At 40.6% G+C, this 27,564-nt stretch overlaps 3 protein-coding genes across 5 annotated transcripts in view; all 3 read left to right on the top strand.

The window, feature by feature from the left end:
- The window catches only part of LOC108629599 (phospholipase B1, membrane-associated-like), a 2,462-nt gene extending 522 nt beyond the window's left edge, over window positions 1-1,940 (top strand). For both annotated transcript variants that reach the window (XM_018032365.2, XM_026817429.1), the window contains exons 3-7: window positions 80-291; window positions 361-537; window positions 603-901; window positions 1,376-1,554; window positions 1,626-1,940. In XM_018032365.2, the coding sequence (XP_017887854.2) occupies window positions 80-291; window positions 361-537; window positions 603-901; window positions 1,376-1,554; window positions 1,626-1,780 (1,022 nt within the window). In that variant the 3' untranslated portion in view covers window positions 1,781-1,940. The remainder of the gene's footprint in view (window positions 1-79; window positions 292-360; window positions 538-602; window positions 902-1,375; window positions 1,555-1,625) is intronic.
- Window positions 1,941-2,901: 961 nt separating this feature from the next.
- On the top strand, window positions 2,902-24,302 carry CalpC (calpain C). 2 transcript variants are annotated; one of them, XM_018032380.2, is made up of 16 exons: window positions 2,902-3,325; window positions 12,110-12,253; window positions 13,987-14,056; window positions 15,901-16,183; window positions 21,631-21,814; window positions 21,889-21,963; window positions 22,035-22,204; window positions 22,284-22,456; window positions 22,560-22,654; window positions 22,739-22,971; window positions 23,079-23,248; window positions 23,310-23,368; window positions 23,443-23,590; window positions 23,690-23,806; window positions 23,884-23,942; window positions 24,008-24,302. In XM_018032380.2, the coding sequence occupies exons 1-16, from the start codon at window positions 3,317-3,319 to the stop codon at window positions 24,032-24,034; spliced, it is 2,016 nt and encodes a 671-aa protein (XP_017887869.1). In that variant the 5' UTR covers window positions 2,902-3,316; the 3' UTR covers window positions 24,035-24,302. The 2 variants fall into 2 exon arrangements, with proteins under 2 accessions (XP_017887869.1, XP_026673245.1); XM_026817444.1 differs by lacking the exons at window positions 2,902-3,325; window positions 12,110-12,253 and adding an exon at window positions 12,988-13,211.
- A 688-nt stretch (window positions 24,303-24,990) lies between these two features.
- Window positions 24,991-27,558, top strand: LOC108629609 (protein VAC14 homolog). The gene is made up of 7 exons (XM_018032377.2): window positions 24,991-25,094; window positions 25,187-25,568; window positions 25,633-26,206; window positions 26,266-26,837; window positions 26,900-27,018; window positions 27,098-27,177; window positions 27,237-27,558. The coding sequence occupies exons 1-7, from the start codon at window positions 24,991-24,993 to the stop codon at window positions 27,545-27,547; spliced, it is 2,142 nt and encodes a 713-aa protein (XP_017887866.1). The 3' UTR covers window positions 27,548-27,558.
- Window positions 27,559-27,564: the final 6 nt, after the last annotated feature.

The raw sequence follows: 27,564 nt of genomic DNA, 5'->3' as shown, positions 1-27,564 counted from the left end.
TTTTTTCTACTTATAATAAACGAAGATCTTCGCAGCTATATTAAATAATTGTATTGTATTAATAATTTTATTAATTCAGATGGGAGATCATCCACGGTGCCTACTTCGGTTCATCGTTTGCGGCCAGGCGACATAGACGTTATCGCAGCGTTGGGCGATTCGTTGACTGCCGGGGCAGGCATTTTTGCTAGCAATTTATTTCAGATCGGTATCGAAAACAGGGGTGTAGCAGGCAGTATCGGTGGACAAGGGACGTGGCGAACGTACTTGACTCTCCCCAACATTCTCAAAGTAAAGACTAGTCAATCAACGATCGATATAAATTAGATAACGAATATTTATTTGATAACGAAATTGCAGGAATTCAACCCTAAACTAGTGGGGTACGCGCTTGGAGATTCTTTGACTACTCATCCGAAATCGCAGCTGGACGTTGCTGAGACTGGTGCCATGTCCAGAGACATGCCTTTCATGGCTGAATATCTAGTGAAAAAAATAAAAAATGATCCGAGAATAGATTTAAAAAAGCATTGGAAGGTAAATTTAGGAAGAATATTTATTGTATGGATTCTCTAAAGATTTCTTAAATTCTTCTTCCGCAGTTGATTTCGTTGTTTATCGGGAGCAACGATTTTTGTTCAGAATTGTGTTCGGTTCCTTCGCCGTGGTCCGTATTGGAGGATCACAAAACCGATTTACTCGCTACTCTTAGAATATTAAGGGACAATTTACCAAAGACCTTCGTTACTATTCATTTACCTCCGCACTTGAAGGCACTCGTTGATACACGCGAAGGAAGAGACTCGTTGAATTGCTATATAACGACGACCATCGAGTGCTCGTGCTTGTTTGCCTTGCAATTCAGAGATCAAAGACCGGAATATTATGAGATAATGAGGAGGTTTGTACACACACGTAATCGAAGCTAACAATTATCACTTAGGTATTAAAAAAATAAGAAAAAGAATAGAGTATTATTTCATTGGAACAATATCGTATCAAATGCTTTTTCAAACAAAAAGTAGTTGTGTTTACGAAGAAATAACAAACCGGTTTTCGAATCTGACCCGAAAACGAAAGGCAATATAGTATTGCTTCTATGGAATGTTTGGTTGAATAACAACGAAGAGAAGAGATCCTGCTGACAATGAGTATAATGCACAATACTGCAACAAGTATAAAGCTCGTGCTGCGTTCAAACTAATTTCAGAAACTATTTTAATCGGGTAATTTTAATGGACTTCCGACGTAACAGCCTTGTCTTATCCCATTTACAGAAAGAATGCGGATACAGCATTGTCATACCTAATTTTCTATATCTTTAACGCTGATTGATGAATTGCCTTTTTTATGCGTTTACGATACCATTATTTAGGTGGCAGGACTTAGAGGAAGAAGTCGCAGAATACCCAGAGTTTCACAGAGAGGATTTCACTGTGGTAGCTCTACCTGTTCTTAAAAATTCGATGATACCACTTGCAGAGGATGGATACTCCGATATGTCGTATCTTTCGTCCGACTGCTTTCATATAAGCCAAAAGAGTAACGCGCGATGTAAGTTTCAAGAGATCTTGATCATATGACAGTTATTCGTTAGTCTCTAATAATTGTTTGTAATTTCGAAGACGCGAACGGTCTCTGGAATAATTTATTAGAACCGGCTGGTAACAAGACTGATCACTGGCTTCCGGTGTATCAGAAATTTTTATGTCCAACTCCGAGGAGACCATTCTTGATGACACTCGAAAATTCGCATTGGGACGATAACAATGATGTTTAAAATGTACCGAATACAAAGGATGCTTGCCAGACGATTAAGATATATACTCTAGTGTAATGAAAGTAATGTGCCATTTTAGTCAGCCTATTTATTTTTAATTGACACTTGTTTTCTATTTATTTGTATCTCAGGTTGAATAAAAACTATTTCTAATATAAAATTGTAAATATCATTCCCCTATTTCCGATGAAATCTTTACTTGTAACATTATCTACTAATTAATTAAGAGAGAACATTTATTAATAAATATTCTACATTATTCTTTAAACTTCGCGTTGGATACTTAGGAAATATTTGAATTTATACCAGATGTCGCCACTATTTAGTTTACAGAAGTTGCGTTGAAAGTTAAAATGTTACTGTGTTTAACTAAAGCACATAACTAATTGTTTACAGGAGCTTTTGCTTGGAATTCAGGACTATCTTCTTTTTCCTTCAACTACGCCTATTCTTCGGTCACTTCTATTTTATGTTCCCACTTTTCACTCGAGATTCAATTCTTCTTTCAAATCATTATTAATAAATCAAGTCTTTTAACATATCTTAGGTACCAATTTCTACGAATACATTATTACAGAGTTCCTTTTAAGAAGAATAGTTATATTGAACTAGACTATCAAAATCCTGCAAAGCTACTGCACGAAAGGATGAAAGAAATTTAATCTGCATAAGAAATAATTGCACACCAAAAATTAATACGACGTCATAAAATGTCATTTTATGTACCGCTGGCATTACAATTAAAACAGTCACGTGTGATATGACTATATCAATACATACATGCCGTATAAAATATTCATCAATTCTCGAGATAATGTTTCGGCTTTTCGGTGCTCGGAAGACTGAAAACCGAACGAAATAATGAAACATCATTGACCGGGCTCTGGTAGACAAAGTTCGATATTTGTGAGAGATAATATTTTCTTTCTAATTATTCTATTTGATAATCTAATTATTTTCTCGTAGACAAAGTTCGATATTTGTGAGAGAATAAACAGAACCAGTGGTAGTACAGTGAGGAAGGAAAAAGAGAGAGGATAGTGATCGTCAGTGAGCCGACGACCAGAGAAAGAGGAGGAAGGCCAGCTAGGATGATGGTAGCGATCGGGTCCGGATCCACAACCACAACCACAACGACTGCCAGTAGTGCCAGTCCGCTGGCAGTCAGCGTCAGCGCGCAGTCAGTCAGCGAATTGTAGTCTGGTCGGTCCAAGCCGGTGGCAAAAGTTGCTCCGTCCGCGGAGCCGCGACATGCACCTCTCGCGTCTCGTTTTGAATAATTTCCGCTCGTCGCACAATTCCGCGTTTCGTCGATCATCGTCGATTCACCGTGATCGTTGCATATTTCGCATGAACTCGTTGGTTCCGAGCAGTGAGATCACTCGATGAAAGTGCAAGTGCCAACAAGATTAGTGTGTGCGTAAGAACTTTCCACAGGGATTCAGTGAAAAGAGTGAAGAGAACGTGCGACCTTGGACGAGATATTAAACCGAAGAAGGTTTCCGCGAAGAAGACGAAACCTAAACGCAGCCACGGATGGTTAACGTAAGTGATCTTGTCTTACTCCTGCCCCCACCTGTTGCTCGCGTTTTAATTACGTTAGAATACGGGAAAGTTGATACGCGTTTGATTTGATAATTGCCAAATGGAAACTTGAAAGGGTATTAATTAACGATCGAAAGTGGTAGATACAGATACTTGAATAACGTAAATATACGTATAGTAACCGGTCTTACGTTACTCTGCATCCGATTTCTTTGCGATGCAACAAAGGCTCAAGAGAGTGGAGAAAGTAGTTGGCGTTACTTATGAAACCGTTTCCTATAGAGACGAAATAAACGAAACGCGAGAAATAAGATACTCGAGAGTTTTGTTTCCACATCACGTTTAAACATAGACACTAAAGGAGTGGAGGAGCAGTTAGTTTTTCAGTGTTTTCGCGAAGCAAATTTGCCTGGATCGGTCGCTCTAGGTAGAAATCCTCCGTTTTTTCTCTCCACACATCGGTAGACATACGAAACGAAGATACGCCGAGATTTCCCCTGTACTGGGTCATTATGGAATTTCTACCGAGGTGCGCCGCGCTATGTGACCAGAATGATTTCTTTACGTGAAAGTCACTCTGGAATGGTACACCGAATCTAGTTAGTGAAATGGAAACTATTTGATCCACATGGAATGCGAACCACGCAGGCCGACGTGAAAACTCGCATAATTGTAAAACTGGAATCGCATGAAATTCCGTGACTCATGGACCGAAGGATCCTCTCGAAGAAAAACGGTTTAGAAATATTTCTTCATAAATTCATCGACAATGTAACGCTTCGACGTATCGTTGAAATGCGTGATAACAAAATATAAATGACAGTAGTTGAGCAAATGCTGCTGTATAATTTACCCGTTCATGGCACAGGTTCCACGGATATTTACACATGTCCTGCCGTGGCTTGTGTCAGGAATACATTTTCCAGTGAAAGGTACAAAACGCGCGTATTTTCTTATTGGCAGGATAATGCATGCGAAGGAACGCGACGAATAGCAAGTTGAAACGTCGTTCACGACTTTGAAATACCATACCTATACACGTTTCAGCTTTCGTTTACGTGATCGAACGTAATTTATCCCCTTTCTTAGCATTTCATTTCCGCTGTTTAGGTTCCGTTCCGTACGATCTTGGTAATCGTTACGGGATCTATTACACTCGCACGCATTCGGAACGAACCGGGTTGAAAAATATTCAATAAGCGAGGTGTAACCCGTCAAATTAACCGTCCATCGAGATAAGTAAAAAAATTTGAAATTTTAACAAAGTACGCTAACTTTAATTGCCTATTTCTACATTTTACTTCCCCGGATCGCGATTGCACGGGACATAAACTGTCGATGTATACGTATTATATTTTTGATAAGGAGTTCTCTTATTTTACTGAGCTCTGAGGTACTCGATGTGATTGCATCACGTTCAGAAGACTTATCCTATCGAAAGTGGTCTCGCATACTTGAAAATCCATTCCTTCGGTTGTGGTTTCATAAGTTGAACGCACGATGCCCGCATACGATCACCTTCCACGGAACGTTGACAAGTGGGCGGTATTCAAAAGACAATGCACGTGGCCCTGGAGTATTTTTTACTTTCTCGAGCGTCGCCCACGTTCGTGGCATCGATGCCTTTGTAATATCCGCCTCCTGCGGTCGGTGCAGCCGCACACCGTCTTTTTTGACACATCCCGCACCATTCTCACGTTACGATACCTCCGACAAATGTCTCCAGAATTTACTCATCAAATTGGTAACAGAATTTCTGTTATAAAAGTGAAAATTCACCACTAATTGGATAGAAAATCTGGATTCTTTTTATTTTATAAATTACTCGGAGGAAACGTCAAGTTAATTGGGTTGTTTATGGTCAGAAATAATCTGAACTATATAAACAGCACTGTGAACGGTCGGTCTAGAAATCTGATCTTATTTAAACTTGGCGAGCCGAGACAGATGCTCATGCCTCTACCCGGGTAAAATTTATTTACTCTTGCTTGTTGAATTGCGAGCGAAAAAGGAAGGAAACTAAATTATATGCTTGATAAGATCGGAAGTAAACGTAAACCAGTTTGCCAGATAGAAAATCACGTTATTACGAGCGGCTTATCGAACGTTCAAATTATTAGCCAGACCTTCCGGAACTATCTCACTATTTTTGCATATTATAAAAAGTAATTGCATATCTGCATTGCATGGATAAATATCCGCAACCTCGTAATTATGTTTGATACAATTAAATGATCAACGCGATAGTCGGAGTAAAGTTTGCTGGATAGAACAATCGAGATAAGGAGGACATTTGTGGCACCTGTTCGACGTGGCCAAAGTACCTCGAACTCGACTGACACGTTTCTACCTCCCCAAGATTCCCTTGGCTTCGAAACCGGGTCTTCTTCTCTCCGCGACCTCGAAACACACAAATTATGGAGGCACGAAGCAATGCGTGAGTGCCAATAGGAGAAAGACCGGTCGTGTACATGTACCTCCTGCATCGTGATCTTCCTACGGAAGAAGAAGAAGAATTCACGGAGACGAGATTATAGAAAGTCCCACAGGTTCGAACCTCTTCTCTTCGCTTCGTACAATTTACGATCGGTTCCCATGAGAAGAGATTGGAATTAGAAATTGTAGGGAGTCTCTCGGTTCTTAAGAAACGATGTTAACGTTATCACGAGTGAAAACGATAGACTCGGGAAGAATTTATTTTTTACTTTTCATTGTTTTACTTTCTCCATGAATAGTATGAAACGTATATGTAAGAAGGTCGGCATTAGGACAGCCAATAATTGGCGTACGGGGCTGATGAGTTCCAGATGCCGAGGCATCTGGACTGCAACTTGGGCGATGAAGTGCGAAACGCCTGGTTCACCATAAATATTTATGGCAGACCTTTGACGAGATGAGGAACAGGGGTTCTCCAGAGAGGACACTTGACTGAACTGCATCGTTATCTCTATTCATACATTGTATTTTTTTTTTAATAAGATTATAATTTAAAAATGTTAAATATAACGATTATCCGCGTATCTCTGAAAGTCGAATACAATCTTTCCTTCCCATTAGAAAAGGCGAACCACTTCCTGGCGAGTCTATGTCACTCGTTTACGTAACCAGCGATATTGTCTGATATCTAGAGCTTGCGACAGGATTTCCGCGGTGTCTGGTTGAAATGTTTACTGGTTTCGAGATCAGGAACTGATCGTAGGAAACTGAGAAATGGTCAGGCCGGTGGTGACTGGAAATGATCGCAGTGAAATTTGTCGATTTTCCGGGCCGCTCTTTATTCTCTTCAGGCCGTTTTACCTCTCAGATCGCTTCGCACGATATAATAGAACAACCTGTTCGGCTCGTGCTCCCACTACCTTGGCAAATACCGGAAATTTGTGCAAGCGTCTTAACGCTATCGCAGCTAACGATCGGGCCTCCTACACGCACGTTCATCTTTTGGCTCGTGGTGCGTTCTCCCATGGTCCTATGCATCATCCAGACGGTGCGGGTGCGATTCGTCTTCCAAGCTCACGATTTTACAGTCTTTAGTCTCACTCCACGTCTTCCTGATTCCATTTCATATTATCTTTCATTTATCCTTATTGATTTTATTATAGTGGAAAATGCATTTTCGTTGCTTAAAGTTAATTAACACCGCCTAAAGGTTCCTTTCGATCAAATCAATTATTGTATTAATTTCTTTTGTATTATTTATAACTGGCATTGTGTAGTGAAAATGGACTAAGAGCAATAAACTGTCTGTCTACCAGAGAACATAAAGGAGATGTACATTTACTGGTAAGCTATTATTTGTTCGTTCACGTTTACCTACTTTAATGACCGGCAACACTAATGAAGTGTTTGATTTCCAAAGGCAAGTTACTTAACGCCTCTCTAATGTATCCATTAGCTGACATTTGATATCAATAAACGTCTTCTTAATTTTGCAACTTATTTTAACTGTACCCTTTCACTTCTCCTCGTACAGATGATTCAGTAAAATTTGTGAACGCGTCACTCTTAATCTCCGTGAATCACGGTGGGAAAATACTTTCGCGGATTGTTAAACGACTTCAAAGTGAATCATTATCTCGATATAAATGTTCTTGCCTCTCAATTTATTTGTGCAGCGGTTGAAATCGATAGTCAATTCGATTCTGCAGTTCGCAGCGATTCGGTATCCTTTAGACGCTAGTAAATACTAGTTTTCATCCTGAAGAGATTCTGATTTACGAGGACTCGTCTAACGAGTCGAGTTTCTTCTGATCGACTTCTTCTAAGTAACGAGACGTTAAGACGTTTTTCTTATCCCGAGGTTGTTGCCCCTCGGCTTCCTTCACGTGTCGAATCGAAAAGTTCAACCTATTCATCTTCCACAGCAACTCGATTCCTCTCAAGATCTCGTCGCACGAATTAAACGCGACAGAACAGCTTCTGCTGAATTCGCGACAACATTATAAATGAGAATCTTGCGAGATTGCAGATGCGTCACTTGATTTTTATTATCACGTTTACAATTTCGATTACCAATTGATAAAATTTTAATAGTTTATGTGAACGCGCAGAACATCCACGACTTGTGAATATTCTCTGTGCGTAGAGTCTCGTGAGTCACTCTGAGCAGAGATTTGCGTAAATCTGAAGCAGTGCACGGGGAGAAAGTGTGTTCAGCGATTGGAACGAGCACAATTTGGCGATTTGTTCGTAATCAAAATTGCCGGTTGTTTCCTAGGCTGACACGAATTACCGAGTATTATGGGGACGCCAGTTTTTCTCCAACGACAATCATTATAGGAAATGTATTTCGAAATTGACAAACTGATTGACGTTACCCGTTCCACGTAACTGCATTTTTCATATATTACAGGAACTGCATTCTAAGCCAGTCATATGATCAGACTTCTTTACGTTAAATAAAACACTTACGGTATCAAATTAAAAAATGCATTTTCATTGCAGAATGCATTCATCTTTAAATATTTTTAATGTAAGAATCATTTTCTTTTTTTGTAATTGCAGATAGAATTTTTCTATGAGTTTCAGTCTTCATTTAGTAGATAGTTCCTTGAAGAGTTCCACGAATAAAATGAATGCATTACTTTCTAATAGACCTACTGTTTTGAGACAATACGTTGGCAACGTTTCCTTAAGTACCTACTCAAAACTTGGTCACCGCGGTGAGTGACAGGTGTGTACCCCATTGTTCTTGCCTCGTTCATTAAGTGGTGACACTAGTCTCCTTGACAGGCACGTCTCTTCAAGAACTGAAACGAACTGAACGAAAGCGAACGTTCTCTTATCTCAAAATATCATATTCCAGCATTACGATGAAAATGGAACAATTACAAGTGAAACCACTATGTATTTATTCAACAAAATAGCATGTTCAGATATTTAGAGTTTAGGTGAACAGCAGATCGCCACGAGAATAGCTTTAGACAAACCGGGGTTTCCATTGTGTTTAAAATATTCCCTGAATTTCAGTGGTTGCGATAATATTATAGTTACGTGACGAAGGGGTTGGACCCAGAAGAGCTATAATTCTCGTGTTGGAAAGCTAAGAGCAAAGGGTAAATGGCAGATAAAGATCTATCCGCGGTGGTGTTAAACATTTCCGGCACGCATCATGCGTTCTTTTACAGAAACGTGTTTGTAACAGGCAATTTTCTTAAGGTTGATCTTTTAAACGAGCTCGTCTGTTTATCCTTTGATAAATCAAATTACAATAAAATAGATCACACAATTAAAGAATCAAATACAGCGTTTGAACGATTCTTGAATTGAGAATCCCTGAATTAGGAATGAGAAGCACAGAAAAGGAGAGAATTGCAATTTCTATTAGAATGTAATTCGTGGTGTGCAAAGACTATTATTTTAAGAAGCCGTTGTCCTGACTAGAGCCAAGTACGAAGGGATGAAAAATGGAGCGGCGCGTAATAGAGGGAACGAAATTAAGGTCGTGGTTCACGAGGTTACGAAGAACTCTCATTCGCGGTGTCCCGTTATGCGAGCAGCTTGCCCGCAACCGCTCTGGCACATCGAAGAAATAATCCTTTACTTGGGCTGATACACGTTCCTCTTGTTAACGGCGAAGCTGCAATCTCCTTGCCCTATTACCCACCTCCACCGTACGGTTATAATTGATTGCCTATGCCAATCGGGAGAAAACGCAGTTAGCGAACTTTGTTCTACTCGATATTTTCATTACTGATACAAGAATAAGAAACAATCGACGAAATAGAAAGTGGGATTAGTCATCGGGGCCTTAGACATTGAATCATTTTCACGCGAGTTTCGAATTAAATAAATCCCTGGACGAATTACGTTCGATTTTTAATACCTAACATTCTGAAATTTTTACATGCAATCAGAATATTTGTAAAAATTCCCAGTTTTCTATAAAGTGTTTCGTGAAATTCGCAACACGACTAGGCAACGTGGAATGTTTGCGATCAGTCCACTTTATTATCGTCCCGAGCCGGTGTAGAATCGCCGGTAATTCGCGTCAGTGAGGTATAAAAGCTGAAGGCAGCGGGTGAAATTCCGGAAGGCGTGTGGAGTAGAGACACGACAGCGTCTCTCCGAGGCAGAGGCATAAAGGTTTTCTCGACGAGTTTGCAGCGGTTGGCGCGCTTCAAGGCCGCCGGAGAACCAAGCGTGAAACTAGTCCGACCGGTACGAGAGTATGCTAGCTATTATAAAGCTAACGTGTACGCCGTGGATCGGCCAAGTGTTCGGTTTAGCGGAAGGCAAAGTCAAATAACCTGGCACGTACATTGTAAAATCCGTCTCTCTCTCTCTCCCTTTGGTACGTGCCGCGGTCATCTATCTCTGACAGGGAATACCGCGAGAGTACTTCATGCTTCCCTTCGTCGGATGATGGCGATTCAGCCCCGCAATAAAAAACCATCTGGTATAACTTGGTTGGTTCTATGCGCGGTTCAACCATCGCTACTTTCGCTTATTTTCCTATAAATAAGCTGGCATTGATCAATTTTCAGTTATTTTCATACATCTGTTGTTTACTTTAAGGGAGTTTACCTGATGATTGAATTAATGATAAGATTTAGCTAACATTTTACATTGGCTTTCGTTTGCATATAAAAAGGTTTGTGTAAAAATTTCAAGGCTCTTCATTGCTTTATAATGATTAAAATAAATTTTCCCATAAATAATCCCCAAGAATGTATCATGTAAGATGACAAGTTCGAAACTGTGCCACGATTGCACACATTGGCCATACATCTTGTTCAATTTATAATTTCATCCCTTTAGTCATACAGAGTAAAATGGTTGTTTCCTCGAAAATCAACGGTGAAGCGAGCTCTTTGTTTTAGAATACCAAGGCTACATGTCGCAAGCTACCTGTTCCCTTTATTATCTTGTTACTCGGTTCAGCAACGTTGTCAGTGCACTTTTGTCCGCAATCTTCGTGCTCGGCTTCTGTATAATAAATCCACGACTGTTGGTAAGAAACGAACCTATTGCGAAAGGGGTTGAACAATCAAATGCACGACTGTTTATGACAACAATAGAAAAAGGCACGCCTCGACCCGGTATGCAAAATAGGGAACCGTTCGAAGTGGTTGAAAGAGGATTCGTCTCAGGGGCATTCTAATTAGCCGCTACGATTCGTTACCATCTTAATTGACGCAGCAGATTCGTTCTCAGGTCGCAACAATGGCCCAGAGCCCTCGGTCCAACTCGGGTGTAATTACCCGTTTCACAATCCGAAAGCTTTCACAAGTCGCTCGCTTCGCACACCTTTTTGTCGCCTACACGTGGTGAAAATGTATTATCGCCGTTGCGAAATACGCATAATCGCGGCTCGTTCAACCGTGGCGAACATCCTCGTTTCGCTCGCGCAAATGACCAATTCGATCGGTTACCTCTTCCGTGACGGTGATTTTTAGTAATAGACAGGAAATCGTTCGAATTCGAAACCGCTTATCATTTACAACTGGCGAATGCCGTTAGGAACAGAAAAACGTTTTACGTTTCTTACTATTCCCAATGCGTAGTTCCATGAAACAATAAATAATCGAATCGAATTCAGTGATAAATATATTATAGTCTCGCTGGATTTATAGGAGAAATGAATGAGTAGCAATTATTATATTCAGAAGGAACGTTTGTCTACGACGCTGGTTTCGTGAATAACGAGAGGAAGCGTTTGAATTTCTCTGTCTCCTATTTAGGAGCACGTAACGAACGAACTATTAAGTCTGTCGCTGGCGAACGCGGTTCAGAATTTACGACACGAGAAGCTATGCATAAGCGTTGCATTTAAAGGGCCGTATTTCGAAGCTAATTGTGAGCCGTAACTCGGTCCGTCGATAATTGCTTAAACAAGTTTTCTGCGGGCGATACTTAAAGGAAAACGTAGCCCGTGTAACGAAGAGCTTGCCAGGGAGAGAAAGTGTTGACCTCGATACAATGGGTCTTCGAAACGCGTTATCACGTCCTATCGAGGTCGTAATAAGCGTTTTTAACAAGCCTGATGATTGTTCACCATGTGGCTGTGCTCTTTCGTAATTTAAACGCTTGTATTTCATTAATATTTAAAGGCTATTGTTTGGTACATTGTACGAATTAAAGCGCGTGAAGGAATTTCTTAAGGCAAACGTCGTAATTAAACTCTGTAAATAGAAGCGAACGCCGTTTATTTTTCATTGCGTTGCACATACTAATCTGCTTGAAATCAGTAGCCGTTCCGAATATAAACGCGACTAGTTTATCATATAAATCAGTGAAACTTCTTGGTGCACTGTTGAATTCAATTGGGATTTTTAATTGTTACAGGACGTGATGAGCGAGTACGAACGGATCAAGCGTTCGTGCTTGAAACGAGGAGAACTTTGGGAAGATCCCGATTTTCCTGCGACCCAAACTTCCGTCTTTTACCATCAGACGCCTCCGTTTCAATTCCAATGGAAGAGGCCCAAGGTAAATTATCAAACTTAATTGGTAGCGATTATAAACTGTATTTATGATACTTTGCACGAGGTGCACATGCAATTCTTAATAGAAGGATGATAAGAATGTACCTACAGACTGAGTTAGTAAGAAGTATCACGCACACGCTTGTTGTTTAAAGATTTTATCAAACATACGTTGTACAATTTGATTATGTGACTCCTTGTATTTTAATCAAACCAAATGTATTTCTATCAAACTTTATAATGAAATCACTAAATAAATAATTGAAAATATTTTCTACTGACTTCCTTTAGAGACTCTTAGACTGAGACTGGAGTCTCGTTAGACATTACGATAGTTTTGATTTACAGATACCAGAGGCCTTATTCATGATTGCAATTAATTTACTCGTTAATTAGTGAGTAGGAAAATTGGTCGCGTTGAGTTGCCTCAGTTCCTACGGAACGGAAGGACAAGGAATCTGAAACCTAGGAACCGTAACAGAAACAGTACGCAGCCTTGACACATAGTGCATGTCTTTGTCGTCTTCGTGCTTACGATGGCGCAACGTCTTTACCGTACTCGACACACTGGCTAACGGTTCTTTATCCAATAGATAGTTGCATAACATTTACTCAATGAATATTAAAAAACCCGACTACGTACGAACGAAACGAATTCATTTGGAGACGTAAGAGACCAGATTTGCAATTCAACTTCGATAATGTTATCCTGCAATCCTTTTAGATTCTATTTGTGTTTAACGCATCACCGTGATAAGAACGATTCTTTAAAGACAAAGGGAGGGGTTAATTGTGAAAAAAAAACTTGGGAAAAGAATGTATGTGCACTTTGCCTCGCGTAAAATCGAGCTACCGACGACAAGGCTTTCTACGACAAGGTCGATAATTGCGTCCACGCAATAGGTATTACGTGAGACAAGCGTTTACGTGCCACACTTCGTCGCGACCGGAAAGGATCGAAGGTAAGCGTGACGCGAGTGGTGAACAGGAACGTCCTGTGTTGAAACGGAAGACAGCTGACTAACATTCGAATCAGAAATAAATCGTTCGAACATATCTTTGAAATCATAGCGTAAATCGTCTCACAAGAACCAACTCCGTAATAATGAACAATACTTTACAACTTGACGAATGTACGTGCTGTTTAATTAAATTAAATATGTTACGAATTTGTAACAAGGATGATTCGAAAAGTGGAGCGAACGTGACAATGAAAATGTGCAGACGCGTTCTACCGTTTCACGGTAATTAGCAGTAATTAATGACCGACTGTCACGTTACGCCGGCAGTCTAAATCTTACGTAGAGCGAGCGCGAGGAATTCCGTGAAATTGTTTCTTCTGTTACCGGAAACAACGTGGAAACCGTTTCTGAATCGCGAAAGGGACGATAAAAAAAAAAAAAAAAGAACGCCGAAGGAGCTCATGCTTGTGTAAAGAAATCGTGAACGTCTGCACGAATAATTACGCGTTGTAAGACATAAAACGAAGCGTTATATAATCGGCCTTTGTTCCATACCTGTTGCTCAAGACAGATAACTTCTGACAAATTAATACCGCAAAATGGATCTTGGAAATTCTTACACGGTTCGAAGTTGCGTAAAACTTCTGAACCAGAGTTAAACGCATTATCATATCTACATTTATCCTTATTAATTCTGTACAAAATGTTTAACACTTTCCTGTAATATAAATCGTTGAGTATCATATTTTAAGTCGTTTATTTAATTCTGTTTCAGGAATTATGCAACCGTCCAATATTTGTCAGCGACACCCCCGCCCAGTTCGACGTAATACCTGGTAAAATGGGTAAGGCTTTTACTTCCTGGTCTGTTATTAATATTTTAAGTGGTCGGGTCTCGGTACATTGAAGGGAAACAGCTTAGGGAGATAAAACGAAGGAGGCAACTAACGTATGTAGTTACATACGTAACTAAAACTAGTCGTTCCGGTTTAGCCTTGCCACCTTTATCCCTCTTCCTGGCGCAGAGAATTCTAGCGATAAAACCTAATGATACGACTCAGGTGTGCGCGAACCTTGTGATTCGTTTTACCTTGGTCGATTCCTTCTTACAAACTAACGGAGCTCCGTGTATTTCAGAAATAGAATTGTCTTTCAACAAGCGAAATGTATTTTAATTAAAACCGCGTTTCACTATCTACCGCCTGATTCTTATATTACTTGCACTATTAAATAATGAATGTTATTTGCAAACAAAGGTATTATTATATACGTTACTCTGTTTTCTCTGAATGAACTTTTACTGAATAACGAGCAGTTACGTGTACGATGCGTGCTACGTATCGTAATGAGTGTTCCTCATGAATCAGACAAAATGTAACTAAATTTTCTTACATGTTTATTCACGAGATACAAAATAGATTCCATCGTGATACGACTTAATTGACTTGGCGACCTCTTTAATTAACCTGCCGTAGAGTCACGAGAATGTTTTATAATTGCATTGTTCGTCGCGATTACATGTCAATTACTTATACCAGAGAATAGTAATAACTGAAAGTGAAGCTGCATAAATAATACGTTGTCTGAGTGTCTCGTCATTAAATGTTTAATAAGCGGCAGCCTGATCGGTGATTAGACCTTCGAAAACGAAAGTCAGCCAATAAGTCGTTGCTCTCCGTTCTAAGCAAATGTTCTCACGATCTTAAGACCAAAGATTCCATTTCACCTCCTGACGTTTATCGAGTAGAAGAAAAATCATTTCTTATTGAGAATCATCATATACAATAAAATACTGACGAGTTAACAATTTTAATGATCATTGAAAGGATATTTACGAAGATTTATTTAGGGTGGAACGATCGTTCCTCATTTCGTTGAACCACAGAGATTTAATTTTACGAACGCCGCCGCGAAAGTGAACGAACAATCAGCTTTCTCCGGGTAATAAGAAAATCACGGATAATCAGAAACCGCAATTACAAAGCGTAACACAATTCGCGTAATTCTTTTTTTCTCTATCGCTTTAATAGTTTCTCCACGCTTACTCAACTTGTTAAAACTATACGAATGTTACCACGGTCGCGTTGCGTCTACATCGTTTTCCCATTGGATCATAAACATGTGTGCCAGCGCTTGTAGAGCGGAAAAATATGTGCCTCGATTCTATTCAAACAAAATTATTCGATCTTGATATTTATTATAAATCCTATTAAACTGTGGCTTCAATTTGAAATCGTTCCATTGATTTATTTATATCTGACCCGTCGAGCGTCGTTAAGCAATAAAATAAATTCGAAGAATTGTTACGAATGATAAAAGGCGCGGGCAAAGGAGTCGTGTCTCAACTGGAATGATCTTAATGTAGGTCAAAAAAAATGCTCACGTGTCTTGCTCGCTTGCACGTGTTCTTACAGTACTTATGCACGCTAACGGGACACGGTACCCTGAACGTCGCCTTCGAGAAACGCGTTTGCACGAATTCACGAAACGTTCGGCTTCCTTCCACGACCGACGCTCGTGCTCCTGAATTATACACGCTCCCTCGCGAGACGGAGATCGAGTGCGCGATGCATTCCACGCTTTCAAACTATATTAGGCATAATCTCCCAGAATACATTTTCTTCTCATTGTGCGAGGTCTTTTACCTTTCTAGTTATTAAATTGGACTTTTCGTATTTGCGTTTTTCAGGCGACAAGTGGCTGGTGTCTTGCTTAGGCGTGTTGCACCTGAGCAAGGGGCTCTTTTACAGAGTGGTACCGGCCGATCAGGGGTTCGGTAACACCGGGGAACCGCCCGGTTCACCGACTTCGGAATACGCCGGGGTGTTCAGGTTCCGTTTGTGGTGGTGCGGCGCATGGGTCGAAGTTCTCGTCGACGACAGGCTACCGGCGATTCACGGACGGCTGGCTTTCGTGCAGAGTCGTCACAGCGATCAATTCTGGCCGGCTCTCCTGGAGAAAGCGTACGCCAAGTGAGTAGAGCTCTGCTTCCACTCGAGATTCTGCTCGCTCAGATTCTGCTCGCTCATTTGTCTGTCACACGAGCGCTCGTCCATGAGATCCTTCCTCGCCCCTGTTCCTTCTCTTTGTCTTTCTTATTGTTTAATCGGGCAAAAATTTTTGTGCTGAGCAGACTGCAGGTTCTTATGCGTATTAATGCGGCTGTCTCTTCTCTTTACTTTTTGCGTCCAGTTTAAGTAGACAACACGAACAGAGAGATGTACTAATCAATGCTAAGATAGTTTACTTTGATTATTATACGGATGATGTCACGGAGTACTAGAAAGGGAATTTGGAAAGCGTTTTCGAGCGTTACGACACCGAGTTCGAATCGCGATTTTACGTGGGCGTTCACAAAGGCGGTGGCGATCGAGGTTCATCGATCGATCTCTGTAAGGTCGATCCTCCCGTTAACGCACCATGAACGTCCACCTGATAAACGCCCACGCCGCCCACTGGAACTTACAAGATCGGTCGTGCCAGCGTGAAATCCAAGTATTTACATTCGATCCACGCTTTTCTCACTACTTCATAATAATTCAATACTCTTCGATTCTGTTTTAATCCATCGGAACGCGTTTTGATAGAAACACAAATTGCAAACTAAAATTAAAAGAAACTTTACATACATTCATCATAAAAGAGTACTGTTGGTTTTAAGGGAAGCAGGTATATTGAGAAATGTAATAAAGAAGGCAATGAATTGATTTAAAATTTTTCTCAATGCTCTCAGAGCTCGAGAGATCCTTTTCCCTATAGTCGTTATCACTGTTTCGATTATGGCATGGGAATGTGTTTATATATGTAAGATTCGTTCTGAAAATCCTGATCTCATAGGATTGGACTTCCTCTGTAAGGAGGATAACTTAGGATATCTTATACACAAACTTCCTAAGGAAATGATAAGGAAAATTTATACAAAGATTACCATTGATTTTTGTATATATATATATCTATAAGTACTCATTGATGTATTCCTGTATTTTGTCAAACCGAGACCCCATGACAGAATGAATAAATAAATTTCAAATGATAGTCGATACCGATTCAGTCTGTGCGTACGTAAACGAACCGGATATTATGTCATAAGCCGAAGGAATTTATTCGAGATCTACGAAGCGGATCGCGAGTAATAGTTCCACGCGATTTCTTCCCCGAGGTGGAAGACGAACGAACGAAGGAACGAACGACGATGACCGGTTTCGCCTGGAGGTCCTTGCTCCTCCTCTTAATCTCTCTTCCCGCTGATGACCGTTCCTCCTTCCTTCTTCTCTCCTTCACCTCGTTATCCGCTTCTTACACCGCGCCTCCTGCCCGTTTCTTGCTCCGTCAGGGATATAAACCCTGGGCGTTGATCCTGAAACGGCCAGGCGACGTGACGGCCTCGAAAAAGGAAGACGACCTCGCGGAGCGAAAGAAGAGCAACAGACGAAGCCGATAAGAATCGGTTCGGTCCAGGCTTCTCCTTCGCTTTTTATTTACGGGGCCCCGCGACCGTAACAAATTTCACCACCGATAACGCGATATTTACACGCTCGCACACACGTCCTTACTACGAAACCCCGATGCTGTTAAAATATCCTTGTTCAAGCATCTTTTTTTGTTACATCGGATTAAGAGAATCTAGAGATACGATGTTTCAAATAAATATAAAAATGTTTCCACTCCTCCTTGCGGAGACTTCAATGTCTGCACAAGCGCTATTTAGATCGGTCAACTTTTTTATGCACACGCTTTTATCGTTACATAAATCTTTTCGTTAAACGGATGAGGCTTGAACATTCCACTCGCTACTTGTTTAACGATCGGGAACGCGACTCATTATAATTTCATGATGAAACCTCCATATCTTGCGTCACGTATACCAAATAAGTATACTTACACGCGTAATACGAAATTGTCGTCTACTCGCGGTTTTAGAGAAAGCAGGACAAAGAGACCGAACGCAGAATACCGTGCAAACGTTTAAACAAAAGGTTTGGCATGCGACATTAAATAAGAAACATGTCCGTTAACACGACACGTTGGTTGAATCTAAAAAAAAAAAAAAATCGAAAGTAAAATTTCGCAAGTTAAACGAGCCGAGCGGCGCATTAAACTTATTGAACCGTGAACAACTCGATCAAGGAGGTATGTACATCAGTTACTCAAGAACTCCAGATGCCACGATTTCTTTTCGATTACGAGTTCGATTCGACCCGCGCGATTACATCCGCCGGTGCACTTCTACACGCGCGGTCACCAGCTTCTGCAAAGGAATCGGGGTCTCGGTGTTCATTAATAATTGATAGCGCGTCGCTGTCTCTCGATGACTTCCGTTCGACGTTCGATGTACGCGGAATTTGTTGTCTATTAACGTTTGAATCGTTCGAAATCAACGGCTTCTAACAACGATTGTACGTCTAACAGCTGCATTGAAAATACGATTAGCGCTGTAGATGCGTCCGCCTGTTATTCAATGATGATCATCGGATTTTGCTGACGCGCAACGTCATTCGATAGTCAGTAATCAAATAGGAATAATTGCAATGTAATCAAATCGAACAAGGAGGTTCTGTGGAATTGATGTCACTGCATGTTATTCGGAAATCTCTGGTCAACGAACGACAGACAGTTAGTTTTTACAGTTATTACTAGAAGAGATTAAAAATATAATGGGAAAATATTATTCTTTTCTAAATTTGAAAAGTTTGATTGTACGATAAACTTTCATGAGGGCAGATTAGTATTCCAGGCTTTCCGATCGGAATCGGCGCCAGCGCGGGAATCTCACCGATGACACACTTCTTTTCATGACGAGAGAGAGGATCGTTCTGACCTTTCCTCTTTCACGATAACCCTGTCCCATCGATCCGGAACGTCGGATCGAGGCTTATTAATCCCAGTAGCTGTATTAAAATCAGTTAGAAAGCTGCTCGCGTGCCAGCACGCGTCACGAGAGAATTATGCTGGACGCGCGCGCCCGCTTCCCCGCGATTTCCATTAGAAACCATCGGGTTGTAGCGGCACAAGAAAATCGCCAAGCCACGCGTTAAGCGTTCGGTGGTTAACCCCGATAACGCATTTTATTTCTAATTAGTTTTCAACTGTAACGATACCACCGGCCAATTAATCCTCTTTTACGAGATACCGAAGTGATTTAGATTTCCCCTTGTAGACAATACCATTTTAATTAGCCTGCTAAAAATATAATAAAGCAACGAGACCAGTCACGTACTTCGTGTATTAATATGAAGATGTATTCGTCATTTATTGAGGAAGATCTTTAAGATAGGCGGTTTTTAGAAGCTAGAGTCGTTTATCAGAATGTAAGTTCGTGATTGCTTGCTTGCGTGATTGCGAACACTGAAAACTATGGCGAGTCGCGAATGAAATTACGCTGAGATCGAAATTATTCGAAAATACGATGGTGCGCCGACGAGACTGTCGACGTTGCTTTGTTAAGGATGTATTGGCTATACAGTCAATCCCAAAAGTTTATGTATTTTAGAAAAACGTATTTCCTATAATTAAAAAGAAATNGGGTACCCCCTTGGAAAAATCTCGGAAAAATAAAAAAATTTTTTTGTTTCAAAATATCGAAAAATATCGGAATATATTCCAAAAATCGTCAAAAATTCCATATTCCATGGAAGGAGAGGTCCATACATTTCGTTATCGACTTTATTGTAAACAAACTGTTCGGGTCCCGAATGCTTGGGCGTCTGGTCTCCATCATTTCACGCCTTCCTAATTGCCTTCCGCCCTAATCCTCTTACAAATGTATCAATGAAATTAGTTATTTATCGAGAAAATTCTTGAAGATAGTGCTTAGAAACATAGAAGCGTTCTGCAGATTAGGAGAGCTAGTGATTCATCGCGTTGGTAATTCTCGGGCAACAAAGTGTTGGACCATTGGACGTTCGGCACGCGAGCAACGAGAAATCAGAATTCGGCATAGCTTCGGGATACGGTATGTCGGCGCTATATTCGGCACTATATATTTGTGCACGCACATGCCGGTGTACTAAGCAAGTATACGGATACTTTCACTCGACGAGTAGTCGGTTCGTTGGTTGCCAGCAATGGATTGGAGGTCAGTGCACCGGTGACCACAGTCCACGCTGCCACAACGGCCTGCCTCGTTAATGGATACACGAAAACGAGCTTCGTTAACAGTTCGTCTACCAATCTGATATCTCGACGTGCATTTTCAGTTTACGACCGCCAGGAAACTACATAAACGCGTTTTTTTATTTCTATTCTACCAAATATTTTATGTTCCTTATAATTAATAGCTCGGTCGTATAATATATTAATAGAATGTAATTAATTTAATAAAATGTAATGAATAACGTCGGATATGACTTCATCGCGTTGCATCGTTAGATGGTAACAGGAAGTGAGTACGTCAATGGCAAGGCTCGCGTTACCGTTCACTCACAAACTAGCAACGGTAGCGTTACATACGTACCTGCTACTCGAACAGATGCGGTGACCCTCGGGACGATATCTTTCATCTTTCACTTAAAGATCTTATTAAATCCTATTCATCGCTACTAACATCATTTCCAATCAATTTGACTGCATAATCAATAGGTATTAAACGAGACCTATCAATTCTCGGGAGACGTGATTCAGTCAATTATTCTTAGATTGCAGACTTTATGCGACATGAAACATTTATGGTATCCATTTATAAGATGTCTTAATTTCCTTTATCATTGAGACATGAGCATTCAGCTTTTAATATTCTCTGTTTTATATCGGTATAAAATCTGTAGCGTACTAAATGAACGTAAAGTACTTCCGAGTTATCGGTGTTCCGGCAGCGAGCGCGAATCCGAAGGCCATAGGAGACAGACAATTGGAAAACGGATTTGTTACGTTCGTCTTCCCTGAGAAAATACCCATGTGACCGGTGCGTGTGAATGGTTACAGTTTAGTTTAGAGATTAGCCTACGCAGGATTTACCCTCGCGTGTGCACGAGTTCTGAAGGCGTTACTGGGACGAGGAACGTGCAGAACAGGAGAGCGAGATAGAGAGCACCGTTATCTGGTGAACGCTAATTCTCTTAGAAACGGCACATCCGAACAGATAACATCGGCCACCTTTCGCTTATCAGTAGGCGCGTGAATCTCTCCTTTCTATCTCGACGAATCCTGGTTAATCAAGTTTACTCGAAACAAAAGCTACAGTGAGAGATTAACGAGCGACCGGTTCAACTTTCTTCGCGGAGACCATGCGAAAGAGGCTGGCTGGCTCGCCGCCGATGGGGTCGCGGGTTGAAAAATTCTAGATATCCGCTTTCTTCCGATGATCTCGTGACTCGTCGGAATTCTATAAACGATAGGATTTTCCGCGTCTCCTGACCCGATTCTAAGAATTGTTCGCCAAGAAAGCCGGAGAAACTATTGTGATTTCCCCGTGTAATTTCAGATTGCACGGCTCGTACGAGGCTCTCAAGTACGGAACCCTTCTGGACGGTTTATCTGACCTCACCGGGGGAATCACGGAGAGCATCGCGATACGACAAGATCCTACGGCCTGCGGACGAGTTCTCGCCAAGCTCCTCGACATGACGTCCCTTATCACTTGTACAGTAAACAACAATCAACAGCAAGTAAGACGATAACTTTATAATTCTAATCGTCTTCCATGTTCTCCACATTATTATGTACTTTTTATTAATTCGAGATTCGTGCCAGTACGGAGAAGCTCGCGAACGGTATTCAAATGGGGATCAACTACAGGCTGTACGCCATCGAGAGGGTAAATATTAGTAACAGTTTTGTTGGATCGTGCGTCTTGGTCGATTTTATGAAGGATTGCGGAAAATTCAGGTGGAGACGTTCAATGGCGAGGCGGTTCAGTTGGTAAAATTAAGAAATCCGCTCGGACCTGGAAGGGAATACGTCGGCGCTTGGGCGAGAGGCGGCCTCGAATGGGACGAGATACCACCGATAGAAAGGGACCGTTTAGCGGTCAGAAACATGGCCGAGGGCGAGTTCTGGTGAGACAATTTTAATAAACTGCCTCATCTACATAGATAAAAATCTCTGATCTCTTTAATTCGTACTTTTCAATCGCAGGATATCGTATTCAGATTTCGTGAAGACGTTCACTCATTTGGAAGTCGTACATCTTGATGCCGAAACATCGAGGGATGAGCCGTCGTTGCATAGCAAACATACCTGGCAAATGAAGCTTTATCAAGGCAGTTGGAGGAGAGGCGTGACCGCGGGAGGATGTCGAAACAATGAAGGTTCGTTAATGGTTCATTCCAATAATGATCGTTTTACAACGGAAATCCGGTAATGCGTAACGTGACTGCTCATTAGAATTACGATAAATCATCTGTCTTGCAGAAACTTTCCACATTAATCCGCAATTACATTTGATTCTGAGCGAAATGGAAGAAGTGATCGTTTCGCTGTATCAGCATTCGATCATGGAAATAAAAGTGAGAGACTTTAAATGGAACTTTCGTCCGGTTCTACATAATCGAGGAATGTATTAATGATTGAAAATCTTCTATTATATGAAGGTCATAGGTTTCACGGCGTACACTTTACCGAAAAGCAGCACGGAGTCGATAAACAAGCAATTTTTTAAGAAGAACAAGTCTTTAGTAAATTCGCAATACACAAACAGTCGTCAGGTCAGTCACAGATGTCAATTAGATCAGGGTGGCTATTTACTGGTACCTACTACTTTTGAGCCTACGCAAGAAACGAGTTTTACATTGAGAGTTTACAGTAGTAAGCCTCTAAAGCTCAAGTAAGTAACGAAGATCTTTACTCTTAACAAAATACGGTTCTCGGAAATAATTATGATGATTGTTAATCGTCAATGTGACTAAAACTTACGAAACGAATTTCTATTAGACTTCTGGATACACCGCCGTCGTTGGTAAAGTCGGCAATTATCAAAGCGCCGCCTCTGGAAGGGAAAGGTTTTTCGCAGTACGAAGCCGTATTCTTACAACTCGCGGATGAACATAGAACGGTGAACGCTTTCGAATTGCAAGAGCTCCTTGAGGCTTGCTTGCCGAACGGTAAAGTTTTATAAATTGTGATTTAATAATCGTTTCTAATACGATTCCATTCCGTTTACAGATTACATAAAAAGCTGTGCATGTATGGAAGTATGTCGACAAGTAGTGCTCACAATGGACGTATCCTTCGCATTAATGGTTTTAATCGTCGTATACGAGATTTTCTTGTTTTCCTTAAATCGGTTTTAACACAGAGTTCCGGAAGCGGCCGATTAAAATTCAACGATTTCAAGGATCTGATGTGCAGCTTAAAGTACTGGCAGGCTGCATTTAAAAATCACACGAAAGAGAAGACTGGGATACTTAAAGCGGAACGACTGCGGGACGCGTTGTTGGAAGTTGGTGAGTAATAAACCAGGAGAATACGTGAGATACGAAGTGTGTGATCAGACAATGCAAATTTTATCAATATGTCGTTCATGTATAAAATGTATTTATCAGGATTCCAACTAAATACGGATGTGCTCTCGATTTTAATTCTTCGATACATGAGAAAGGATGGAACTCTCAGATTTGGCGACTTCGTTTCGGCAATATTACATTTAAGCGACGCTTTCGGTAAGACTTAAATCCAAGGTTCTCCGGTCCAGTACAATTGCGATTTCATGTTACTAATACTTAATTTCATTTTCCAGGAATATTCGAAAGTAAAGACCCTTTGCAAAACGGAACGATAAAATTAAGTTTAACCGAGGTACGTCATTTGTCTTATCAAAAAATTGGACTCTATTATAATTATTTTGTTAATTATGTTTTCAGTGGCTCAGATCAGCTTTAATGTGCTGAACCATATTACTCTACGTGAAGCATGTACCTTGGAACGCCTGTAAATAATGTTTTGTACGTCGTGTAGATTTAAGTTTTAGCCATATTAACGATTAACGATCGATATCATCACGTTTACTGTTTGTAAAATAGTATCTCTATTTCTGCCATTAGCGATCATCATTCCCTCATCTGTGTTTAAACATAATGTATAATACGTTGTTTGTATAAGAAAATCGTACTACATAATAAAGATCGAATTTATTTTGTACAGTCCCCTTATCCAAAATGAACCTAAGACCTTACTTATGTATCGCAAAAATGAATAAATCGTTACCTGGTCACAAATGAAGTAGACCCGCGCTATCCGCAACAGAACCGATCCTTACCGGCTTCGCACATCGCTGAGGCGTCATATTCGATTCGGTGTTACGATGCAACATATTCGTAACTCACAACACTACAAAACTTTACAAAATCATTGCAAAAACTTCAATTTTAAATCATAATTGCCAGCAAAAAGCCTTACCTATACCTTCCATCAGCAATTTGGCGCGATTCTCTGGCGAGCCTCTGGAGGGGGAACGTCACGCCGTGCGGTACGCTATTCTCGCCGCCAGAGAGGAATCGAGCTAATTTGCTAGTGGAAGGGGTAGGTAGGACCGTTTGCTGGCAACTATGCTCTAAATCTCTAATCATTGAGAGGAAATTACCATCCTCTAATTGAAAGAACAAACAAACGCATTATTTACGCGTATAGATTGTCAATCTTTTTTTTTTCTTCTGTCGCTCCACTTATAATACAGACCCGTCCACGACTAACGCGTTGCGCGGTCTATTCTTACATGTCTATGGACAGACGGGACCGAAGACCGAAAGCGATGACATGTCACGGTAGTTAGAGGTTGGAGTGAGATTGTCGTCCCGTTAAATAACTTTAATGTATAATATTATAAATTAAAATTTCGTATTGAGAAATGATGTCCGAGAGAGATTATGCGCCTCTCAGCGCAGCCTGCGTACGTTCTCTCAATGACAAGCTCTACGAAAAACGAAAAGCGGCTGCTCTGGAAATCGAAAAGTACGATCATGCATTCTGTTTGCTTGTATTCCTCTCTTGTCTATATGAGATATTTCTTATAGCCATTATTTATTATCTGTACTTTATTTCAGGATGGTGAAGGAATTTGCTGCGCATAACAATACCATACAAATCAAGCGATTGTTAAAGGTATTGGGTCAGGATCTTGCTACATCCCAGAATCCGCATACACGGAAAGGTGGTTTGATAGGCTTGGCTGCGATCGCAGTGGGCCTGGGAAAAGACACTGGCCAATACATAGAAGACTTGATTCGTCCTATCCTAGCTTGTTTCTGTGATTCCGATTTGCGTGTCAGATATTACGCTTGCGAGAGTTTGTACAACGTAGTCAAGGTAGCCAGAGGTGCTGTACTGCCACAGTTCACAGATATCTTTGCAGCACTTAGTAAATTAGCTTGCGACTCGGAACAGAGCGTGAAAAATGCTACCGAACTATTGGACAGATTGATGAAGGTAGCAAATCTGTACGTACATCAGATTATGCAGTCTACCGATGATTGTTATTGTCTCGTTCCAGGATATTGTCACAGAAAGCGGTTTGTTCGATTTAGTCGGATTCATGCCTTTATTACGGGAACGTATTTATACCAAAAATCCGTTTGGTAGGCAGTTTGTAATAGCATGGGTATCTGTCTTAGATGCTGTCCCTAACATGGATTTTATTATATTTCTACCTGAAATTCTTGATGGTTTATTTAGAATATTAGAGGATCCGACACCAGAAATTAAGAAAGTTACAGATACAGTTCTTGGCGAATTTTTACGGAGTATAAAGGCGAATCCCGGGAGAGTAGATTTTCCCGGGATGATAAATATTTTAATTACGCACGCACAGAGTACAGACGAACTGTTGCAGTTGACAGCGATCACGTGGATCAAGGAATTTGTAAATTTGTCAGGTCCCCTCATGCTCCCATATATGTCTGGGATTTTTGTAGCAGTGTTACCTTGTCTAGCATACGACGGGGATACCAGAAGAAGTATTAAAGAAACCGCGACGCAAGTGAACGCGAATTTGATGAAATTAGTAACTATGGAGAACACGCAAGTTGTAAATAATATCAGCGATGCTGATACTCAAAATCAGAAAGGTAAAATAGATATAATATTACGAGGTATTTAAAATAATGACGAACTGATTCTTTTTCAGACTCTAGTCAGAATTGTTCCTTAGCCGAGAGTTTAGATTTATCTAGTGTCGTCGAAGTATTAATAAAGCATTTGATGTGCATGTCGGTTCAAACGAAAGTAGCCGTTTTAAAATGGATTCATCATTTGTTTCTAAACATTCCACACAAGATGTTTAATCATATCGAAAGTTTGTTCCCGATTTTAATGAAGTCGCTAAGCGACAATTCAGATGAGGTGGTGCAACAAACACTGGTCGTAATGGCTGAGATAATCAGTTCGAAATCACCCGAAGCAGCTGTCACCGATTCGAACGCAGAAACCCAGAACAAGTACTTCACAAAATTCATTGTCAGCTTATTGAGAATATTCTCGACAGACAGACATTTGCTGGAAGAAAGAGGAACATTTATCATTAGAGAGCTGTGCATTCTGTTAAGTGCCGAAGATATCTACAAAACGTTAGCGAAGATATTGTTGGAGGAACCGAATTTAAGTTTCGCGTGTACGATGATACAAACTTTAAACGTTATACTGTTGACGAGCTCGGAATTATTCGATTTACGAAATAAACTGAAAGATTTGGATTCCTTGGTGAGCATTCTTTTACGTTTCATGTGTACGCTTAATTTTCGATTTCTATTTTGCCATTATAGGAAAGCTGCGAACTGTTCAAATGTTTGTACATTTCCTGGTGCCACAATCCTGTCGCGACTGTAGCGTTATGTCTTTTGTCGCAGCACTATGGACACGCTTGCAATATTATTCGATCGTTGTATCCTTTATTACGCTGTATATTTATTACATGAATTATTTCGAATTAGGTGATTTTATATTACTTGACTTAAACACAGTGAAAATATCGAAGTGACCGTGGAGTTCTTGACAGAAATAGACAAATTGGTGCAGTTGATCGAGTCACCGATATTTACCTGTAGGTATATCGAATCCTCGGCGTATGAAAATTATTTGTTAAGACGTAATGTATTTTAGATTTGAGATTACAACTTCTAGAGAGGGAGGAGAATGATGCCTTGGTGTATGCGTTGTACGGTTTACTGATGATTCTTCCTCAAAGCGAGGCTTATTCGACTTTGCAAAGACGTTTAGCGGCGATTCCACCGACGACGAAGTCGATACCGAAAACAGTATCAATCGCGAAACCCAAGAAGTTTCAAGACACGTTTGACTTTTCAGAATTGTTAAAACATTTCCACTCTATTCAAGAACAGCACAAAGAACAGAAACGTAAGCAAAGATTAATAAATTTAACAGAGAAGAATGCAAATCACGGGGATATGTAGATAACATTTTATAATAT

Source organism: Ceratina calcarata, unplaced genomic scaffold (assembly GCF_001652005.2).
Source record: "Ceratina calcarata isolate Rehan_Ccalc_2016 unplaced genomic scaffold, ASM165200v1 scaffold579.2, whole genome shotgun sequence".
NCBI classification, from domain to species: Eukaryota; Metazoa; Arthropoda; class Insecta; order Hymenoptera; family Apidae; genus Ceratina; species Ceratina calcarata.
The sequence above is the reverse complement of the archived record's forward strand: the minus strand, read 5'-3'. Positions and strand labels throughout refer to the sequence as shown.